Below are 9,904 nucleotides of genomic sequence, written 5' to 3' on the forward strand. Positions count from 1 at the left end.
TTTATGTTTGTTTGGAAAACAACGTATCTCCCATGAAATTATTATTTTTGTAAGATTTGGTGACGAAAATTAGCGTACGACTTACTTATTATGTGTGTGCCATGATATTAATGCATAGCAGAAACTTGCAATACTTATTCCAAGCCGGTGAAAATTTCTTGATTTCATGCCGGCTTGCTTTTAATTAAAATACAAGGAGAATAAATTATCCTCATGTACATTCGCATCAATAGTTCAGACTAATGTAGAAAATAATTATTGACTGACATGCCCAGCTGGCAGAATATATCTATATTTTAAACACGTACCTCAAACTATGTACGTGTGCGATATGAGAGAAACATTTTTCGAGCAGTCTAGACAGGTATGAATTATGGCAGTGTGCTAGTGCCACTGTCTGATTTGTTTATCATGTACGAAGATGTCAATAAACTGACGTACGGCTGTGTTCCATATTGTTGTAGTAACATGCACGTGTCATTCAACGAAATCATTATTTTCATGATATTCTTTATCAGCACCAAGGAGCGTTGAGGTAGCCTAGTGGTGAAAACGTTCGCTCGTCATGCCGAGGCCCGGGTTCGATTCCCCATATGGGTACAGTGTGTGAAGCCCATTTCTGGTGTCCCCCGCCGTAATATTGCTCGAACATTGTTAAAAGCGGCATAAAACTGAACTCACTCACTTACCCATTACCGTAAAGGATAGCTGTGGTGTTTTGGCAACATGTACACAATGTTTATTGCTTTACCTGCTCCCTTAGCACATCGAGGTCAGAGTTATAGATGTGGCAACTTTGTATCCATAAGAATCGTATTTTAAGACATTAATTAGGATAATGTATTGTCTCCCAGCACCCTGTCGGCTGACGTCAGGTCAACCGTGTACTGTTACGGCGTCATGAACGGCAGTCAGAACGCCTGGGACGTCGTGTACAACGCTTCCCTCAACAGATCATTGTCCTCCAGTCATAAGAAGGCGTTAGATCGGGCACTGGGGTGCGCAAGTGAGCCTTCGATGATTGAACGGTAGGTTTTGTGTTACAGACATCCTTACAAAGTTGGTTGGTTGGTTGACCCGTGAAGATCCGGGGTAGAATAGGTCTTCAGCAACCCATGTGCTTGCCATAAAAAGGCGACTATCTTGTCGTAAGAGGCGACTAACGGGATCGGGTGGTCAGTTTCGCTGACTTGGTTGACAAATGTCATCGGTTCCCAATTGCGCAGATCGATGCTCATGCTGTTGATCACTGGATTGTCTGGTCCAGACTCGATTATTTACAGACCGCCGCCATATAGCTGGAATATTGCTGAGTGCGGCGTAAAACTCAAACTCACTCACTCACTCACCCCTGGTTGGTTGGTTTGTTGTTATCTCCCAACGCTGTACGTCAGTAATATTCCAGCGTATGAACGGCGCTGTCAGAACGCCTTCGTGTACAATAATAGTCCTCCAGGACCAGACGCAAGTTAGATCTCACTGGGGTGATCAACCTTCATGATTGAACGGGCGGTTTTGTAGCCGAGTGGCCTTATTCATTTTGTTGAAAACGCTGATCTACGCAATGGCGGGGTCTGAAAACCATTGTCTGGACTAGACCATCATTGAGACCCGTCTATTCGGGGTAGAATAGGAGGCAAACAAAGGGGTGGTGGCGTCTGCAGGAAGGGGCGGTCAGGTTTCGCTGGCCAAAACCGTTCGCTCTTCACGCCGATGAGAGACAGGTTCGATTCCCCAAAGTGGGTTCAATGTATGAAGCCAATGTCTGGTTCTGACAATTATGGTGCTATTATTCCCTGTTACAAATGTTTGTTTGTTGTTTAACGCCACACTAACATCTTCCAGCTATATGGCGGTGGTCTTTATAACTCTGTAAATAATTGAACGAGACAATCCGGTGATCAACACATGAGCATCGACCTACGCAATTGGGATGCGATGACATGTGTCAACCAAGTCAGCCTGACCACCCGATCCCGGTAGTCGCCGTTTACGACAAGCATGGGTTACTGAAGATCAATTCTGACCCGGATCTTCACGGGTCTCCTTACAAAGGGTTTTTATTAGCCTTGACATGTGGTTGACACGATATCTGCATTTTCTCTACTTAGTCCTTAGTGTGTGTCACTGATGTTGTGCTGACAATACGGCATGCCTCTTTACTGTAGAGGCGGTGGGGTAGCCTAGAGGTTAAAGCGTTCTCGCGTCACGCCGAACACCCGGGTTTGATCTCCACATGGGTACAATGTGTGAAGCCCATTTCTGCTGTCCCCCCAGAGTAATATTGCTGGAATATTGCTAAAAGCGGCTTGAAACTAAACTAAACTCACCGAAATTATATATTTTAATGTTCCAGGCTGCTGGAACGATTCCTTCCTGCCGGGACGCCCGATCTGGGCCAGAGAGACGCCATCTTGTATACCCTGACCAGATCTCACCGTGCCAGGGACGCCGTGTGGACGTACATCCAGGAACATCCCAACAGGTCAGTCGTCTGGCATTACCATTTATCTTGCCTCACATACAAAATTCGTTTTCTGATTGGCTGAGCGATCTTCTATTATTTTCAATGTACCCAGCTTACAAGCGAGTGACATTTTCTATATACCCCTCTGGGAATACCGAACTCATTTGGTACTTCGTAGTAGTAATTCTTGATCTCGAATAACATTGAATCACGTATGGTGTACGGAAATTACCGATGTTTTGCGAATGCAAATCGATAGAAGGGAGATAACTCTATATTTGTTTTTTCATGTTGTCTTGTCTTCTGGTACGCCATACTGTGATCCGATACCCGTGCTTCAAACAGTTCAAAATTACCATTGAGGTGTTCGGTAAGATAAATACGTTGTTCACAGGGCCCTCGGGGCCAATGGGTTAATGTACCCTCGATGTTTCTTTATGTTCCCCTCGCCCTTCGGGCTCAGGGAACATAAACAAACATCGAGGGTACATCAGCCCATGTCCCCCTCGAGACCAGTGAACAACTTATAATGTAGTCCGTGAATTAGTGGCGCAGAGATGTTGCATAGTGCCGTTACAGCCAGACTCTGCATAGTCGTTGTGCAGAGTTATCTTCCTTAGTAGAGACATTCGCTGCACATTCGTTGTTGGGATGGGATGCTTCTTCTGTCTTCGTATGTGGATTGAATGAGTTTAGTTTTACGCCACACTCAGCAATATTCCAGCTATATGGCGGCGGTCAGTACATAATCGAGTCTGGAATAGACAATCCAGTGATCCACAGCATGAGCATCGATCTACCCAGTTGGGATACGATGACATGTGTCATCCAAGTCAGCGAGCCTGACCACCCGATCCCGTTAGTCGACTCTTACGACAAGCATGGGTTACTGAAGACCAATTCTAACCCTGATTTTCACAGGTCGAACCAGAAAGTCCGCTGACCCCAAGTCGCATTTAAAGTTTAATGTATAATGTCTAATTTCATACATTTCTGGCAATTCATTAGATGGCACAAAAACCAATACAGAGTTGCTATACGCCTACTATGCTATCAACAAATGCAGAAATTCTGCTGCTCATAAATAAGGAACTGTTTGAGAAACCGTATCGTTTTTTTAACACGTGGGATGTTGTGTAAAGATGCGAGGGATCGAAGAGATGAGTTTCAATATATACTGAGGGGAAAAATGAAACGGCAAAGGGCACCACGTCGATGACAGTGTTCCTTTATTTATGCTCAGATTTGCTGCAGATGAAATGCTCATCGAAACTGCTGCTTTGTGAGCTGTGACCCTCCACCACGATGCAATGTTCCAGCTTTGAGAACACGTGTCGTTAATTACACCAGTCAAGCCGTGCTGCTTTGTGAGCTGTAGACAGTTGTGGTGGGTCTTCCGGTCCTGTATCCTGCTGCTTTGTGAGCTGTAGACAGTTGTGGTGGGTCTTCTGGTCCTGTATCCTGCTGCTTTGTGAGCTGTAGACAGTTGTGGTGGGTCTTCTGGTCCTGTATCCTGCTGCTTTGTGAGCTGTAGACAGTTGTGGGTCTTCTGGTCCTGTATCTTGCTGCTTTCAGTCGATTCCTGGTGGTCCTGAAGGAAATTACTGTCTCCTTGGTAACCAATGTTGCCATAGCTATGTGCTTGAGTCACATGAACGGTGCCTACTAAGTTTCAACAGTGCTCAAGCCTTACGGGGTCTGCCAGGTCTTGGAAAATAACCATTTGTTTGTTGTAGAGTCTTGAAATGATGGAAGGATTGCGCCCGACTTGATGTCCAATTTGTCTGAGGAAAATTCCTGCCAAGATTATTGGCCACCTTGAAGCCTCTGACAATTTACGTGTCATGGCAATTGTGGTACTGAATATTCAGTACAAACGGAAAGGAAAGAGTGTCACATGTTATCAGTAAAACCTTCACTTTGACAGTGTTGGGCAAATGACATTTCACGTGCATTGTGCGCCATTACACGTGCATTGAATACCTTCACAATAAAATCATGCTATACAGCAAGATGCAAAAGGTTAATAAATTATTCTCTGTTTGCTTAATTCACTGAATTACAGGTCCATGAAGTAGGTGTTACATAATTAATTTTCACATGAATCTAATATGTAATACGAAACCCCGCCCATTGATCCGTTAATCATGTTAGGCGCACGCTATCGTCCAATCCGTGAAGATCCATGTTAGAATTGATCTTCAGTATCCCGCGCTTGTCGTAAGAGGCGACTAACAGGATCAGGTGGTCTGGCTCGCTGACTTGGTTGACACACGTCATCGTATCATCGTGTCCCAATTGCGTAGATCGATGCTCATGCTGCTGATCACTGGATTGTCTGGTCAAGACTCGATTATGTACAGACCGCCGCCATATAGCTGGGGTATTTCTGAGTGCGGCGTAAAACTAAAATCACTCACGCACTCATTTTCTTCCATCTGTTTTCAGAATAGCTTGGTGATAGCTTATGGTGTTCTTATTTCTTTTACAGGCAGAAGTTCGATTTACGGCCCATTCTTGCTGGAGCTAAACACCTGCATAAATCAGAAGTGTTTACACAACAGGTTAGTTTGCTACTACTACTACTACTACTACTACTACTGCTACTACTACTACTACTACTACTACTACTACTACTACTACTACTACTACTACTACTACTACTACTACTGCTACTGCTATTACTACTACTACTACTACTACTACTACTACTGCTGCTACTACTAGTACTGCTGCTACTGCTACTACTACTACTACTACTGCTACTACTACTACTACTACTACTACTACTGCTACTGCTGCTACAACTACTACTACTACTACTACTATTACTACTACTACTACTACTGCTACTACTACTACTACTACTACTGCTACTGCTACTACTACTACTACTACTATTACTACTACTGCTACTACTATTACTACTACTACGGGTTAGAATTGCCTTCAGCAACTCATGCTTGTTGTACGAGGCAACTAACAGGATTAGTGGATGATGCTCGCTGACTTGGTTGACACATGTCATCGAATTCCAACTGCGTAGACAGATGCTCATGATGTTGATCACTGGGTTATTTGGTCGAAATTATTGCCGAGAGTGGCATAAACAACAAACCAACCAACTACTACTACTACTATTGCTACAACTACTGCTACTGCTACTACTGCTACTACAATGTACTACTGCTACTACTACTACTACTACTACTACTGTTGCTGCTACTACTACTACTACTACAACAATTACTACTACTACTACAACCTCTACTACTACAGCTACTACTACTACAACAACTACTCCTACAACTACCTCTACTACTACTGCTACAGCTACTGCTACTACAACTACTACTACTACTACTACCTCTACTACTACTGCTATAGCTACTACTACTACTACTACTACTACAACTTCTACTACTACTACAACTACCTCTACTACTACTGCTGCTGTTTGATCCCCGACCGCGTCATACCAAAAGACGTTAAAATATGGTACTTGTTGCTCCCTGCCTGACGCTCGGCATTAATTAGTACAACAAGGACTGGTCGGCTCGGAGTCAGTATAATGTGTGTGAGTGGGGTATTCATAGCCTCACTGAGGCATGGCTTCTCAGTGAGCTAGCACTATAAAACCAGCTTAAGTCTGGGCTAGTATAAGCAGCCTCATACACATACACACACATGCACGTCGTCATATGAGCGAAATATTCTCAAGCACGACGTTAAACCCAATTTCACCTCACCTCACAACTGCTGCTACAGCTACTACTACAACTACTACAACCTCTACTACTACAGCTACTACTACTACTATTACAAAAACTACTACTTCTACTGCTACTACAACTACCTTTACTACTACTGCTACAGCTACTACTACTACTACAACAACTACTACTACTACTTCTACTACTACAACTACCTCTACTACTACTGCTACAGCTACTACTACTACTGCTACTACTACAGCTACTACTACTACAACAACTACTACTTCTACTACTACTACAACTACCTCTACTACTACTACTGCTGCTACAGCTACTACTACTACTACTACTACAACTATTTGTTGTACTGTTGCTGCTGCTACTACTTACCCGTGAATCGGCGACCCACGTGATCGGGTGGTTGACAAATGTCATCGTATCCCAAATGCATATGTCTATGCTCTTGATGTTGATCACTGGATTGTCTGATCCAGACATATTTACAGAGACCGCCGCCATAGCGCTGAATATTGCTGAGTGAGGCGTAAAACAACAAGCAAGCATGCTAATCCTTTTATACATCACGTCAGCTGGCCTGACCACTCGATCCCGATAGTCGCCTCTTACCACAAACATGGGTTGCTGAAGACCAAATCTAACCCGGATCGTCACGGGTCCAAAGATTTGAAGAAACAAACAAGATAACTCCATATTATGTTTATAAACACTACACTTGAATCAGATCGAGAACCTCCAAGCGGTAACGGATGCGTCCTTCTCCATTTGCAGCTGGCAGAAATGTTTCTCAACGCCACCGGCGGCGATGCGACACTGCGGGATGAAGCTCTGAGTTCAATAAGAAGCAAGATGGCCGCCTTCAGGGAGCTTGAGTCTCATCTTGAAGTCTGGCTGACAGAGGCTGGATATTCTTCATACATTTCATAGTCCTATGTTTGATTGACGGTTTAATTAATTTATGTATTTACAACGCTTGCTGAAGTAAGTTCTGCAGATTTGATTTTTGTTTGTTTGTTGTTAACGCCGCATACAGCAATATTCCAGCAATATGGCGGCGGTCCGTAAATAATCGAGTCTGGACCTGACAATCCAGTGACCAACTGCAGATTTGAACATACATACGATGTATTGCTCATGTGTAGCTTGTGAGAGTAGCTGTGTTTTCGCCACTTTTAATACCAGAAAATGGCTTCTCATATTTTACCTATGTCGGGATTCGAACCTGAGTCTTCATTGCGGAGAACGAACGCTTTAACTTAGGCTACACAACCATCTCGCTTTTGGCATGGACTTTTTTTATCCATATGAAAAAGCTATCAGTTTTTGTGAATAAAAATTCTAATGAGAAAACACTGCTTTTTTAAATTTAAGGGTCGTTGAAGAGTCCAGTCTAAGTAAACTTAGGCTCAGTATTATTCGTTACACTGCTATACTGAGTCTAACAAATCCTTGTGGAAGATCGCGACCTATGACCGTCCAATCAACCGCGAGACGGCCGAACGGATTTAACCAATCAGACAACGGCTACTATTTAGGGTTCGGCGGGACTTACAAAATGTATTTACTCTTCCCCGGTCGCAAAAATGATCTCACAACAAATGAAAACCCTCATTAAACACAGATATATGACCTGCAGAATATACGCTTTTGGGTTTCTGTTGACATGGTTATCATTTGCTAATATTTCCGCAAGCTGACATCCTTGAACAATGACAAAACGCTATTTTCAGCGACTGTTGACTCACGGTTTTGGTGTGCTCCATGTGCATCTCTCGGAAGCGATCGTACGGAAAATAGCATTCGGAATCGTTCGGGTACAAAACTTTTTCGAGGTAAAAGTTCAAACGGTATGTGCGAATGTCAACTTTCGCGATTTGGTAAGCTGTGTTCTGATTGGTCAACTGAAAAGGTTATCTGACGCGACCTTCCTCAGGGTTTTGTTAGACTCAGTATAGCAGTGTAACGAATAATACTGAGCCTAAGTTTACATAGACTGTTGTACAGTCCTAAAACGGACTTTCTCATGGCGAATAGGAAAGGCTTATTATTCTGCATACATGTTTAAAAAAATCTTGTCTGATCCTCCTGTGGTCCTATAAACCGATGATCTCATCATAGGTATTTGTTTATTGGATAAACGAAATACACAGTCGAACATCGCTGTGTCGAACTTCGTTGTCTTGAAGTAAAAGATTGGTTCTGTGTTGTGTCGAACGTATGATAACGTTTATAAGACATAGGTTCCTCAAAGTCGACACAAAGGTGTTTAACTGTATTTAATTGTGATATCATGCAGGCTGTGGTGTGAGTGAGTGATTTGTTAAGTATATGAATGAGTGAGTGAGCTTGGTTTAACGCCCCCTTGGAGAGTTTTAAAATATTGTAATTATCGCTGTTTTTGCGACCTCACATTCTCATGTTTCATCTACATTTGTAGGCCATATCACGCTCCCCATTATAGTGAGTGTTTATGGTTTATGGTCGCTTTTAGCAAAATATTCTGGCAATATCACGACGGGCAATACGAGAAATAAGCTCCTCACCCATTTTACTGTTGAAACCGGCTGTGGGGAAGGCAAGTGGATAAAGCGTTTACTCGTCAGACCAAATACCTGGGTTCAGTTCCCCACTTCGATGCAGTGGTGACGCTGCTGAAATATTGCTGCGGCATAAAATCATCTTCACCCACTATGTGATAACTGACTTCGTATGACGTGGCTAACTAAGTGACTGAGTGAGTTGTGTTTTACGCCGCACTCAGCAATATTCCAGCTATATGGCGGCGGTCTGTAAATATACGAGTCTGGACCAGACAATCCAGCGATCAGCAGCATGAGCATCGATCTGCGCAATTGGGAACCGATGACATGTGTCAACCAAGTCAGCGAGCCTGACCGCCCTATCCTGTTAGTCGCCTGTTACGGCAAGCATGGGTTACTGAAGACTGATATTCTAGCCCAGACCTTCACGGGTCGGTTAACTTGGAGATGGACAGAGTAGTAATATATTGGCATTAAACACAGACATCATACTCTCAGTAAATGATACGCTTATGTGGTGCCGTGTGGTCCTGTGCATAGAGCCCAGGTCACAAATCAGTTGAAGCTAAGTACCGTTGGGTGCGGAGAGTCCTTGGATGGTTGAAAATGTTTGGCAGGTTGACTCCTGAAAGTTTCAAGGACTTCAGTCCTGCTCCACAACGAAGCACATGTGAGACATGTGGTTTCACCTAGGAAAGGGAGTATGTTGAAAATTGCCTCTGTGCACGAGCACTGAATGGGTACCCGGTGGGACAAGACATATGCCTATTAAGCATCACAGATTTTAGAAATTGCGACTCTGTTGCATCATTTAAATATCCACATGAAAGCAAGATGTGCACCTAGATATTATTTTTATGGAATAAGGAAGTTAAATGTTCTGCACACAACATTAAGATACACGACGAGTACACTTAATTATGATTTATTTACAATAAATGTAAAAAATGTTGTACATATCTTAACCTATGTCTGTCACTTGTGTACATTGTTGTAAGATGAATTGTGTAATTATTGGGAGAGGGATTTTCTCTGTTTCAATCATTTATCACAATCTAACCTCTCAATGACAAACCTGTTTTTATATTTGATAGTAACAAAATTTCTATTTACACACAATCAACAATCAAACTTCTCAGTAACAAACCTGTTTCAGGCTCAAT

At 43.0% G+C, this 9,904-nt stretch overlaps 1 protein-coding gene across 1 annotated transcript; it reads left to right on the forward strand.

Moving 5' to 3' along the window:
* The first annotated feature begins 859 nt into the window (after positions 1-859).
* Positions 860-7,545, forward strand: LOC124265380. Its single transcript, XM_046700153.1, has 4 exons — positions 860-1,028; positions 2,357-2,485; positions 4,959-5,031; positions 6,973-7,545. The coding sequence occupies exons 1-4, from the start codon at positions 901-903 to the stop codon at positions 7,126-7,128; spliced, it is 486 nt and encodes a 161-aa protein (XP_046556109.1). The 5' UTR covers positions 860-900; the 3' UTR covers positions 7,129-7,545.
* Positions 7,546-9,904: the final 2,359 nt, after the last annotated feature.

Source organism: Haliotis rubra, unplaced genomic scaffold (genome assembly GCF_003918875.1).
Source record: "Haliotis rubra isolate DU_JTF1 unplaced genomic scaffold, ASM391887v1 Scf976, whole genome shotgun sequence".
NCBI classification, from domain to species: domain Eukaryota; kingdom Metazoa; phylum Mollusca; class Gastropoda; order Lepetellida; family Haliotidae; genus Haliotis; species Haliotis rubra.

Bases quoted from the DNA above. Each gene is read 5' to 3' on its own strand.
- LOC124265380 (XM_046700153.1), top strand. From the start codon at position 901: ATGAACGGCAGTCAGAACGCCTGGGACGTCGTGTACAACGCTTCCCTC. The intron at 2,486-4,958 runs GTCAGTCGTCTG...TTTCTTTTACAG, and splicing joins ATCCAGGAACATCCCAACAG to GCAGAAGTTCGATTTACGGC. The intron at 5,032-6,972 runs GTTAGTTTGCTA...CTCCATTTGCAG, and splicing joins CAGAAGTGTTTACACAACAG to CTGGCAGAAATGTTTCTCAA.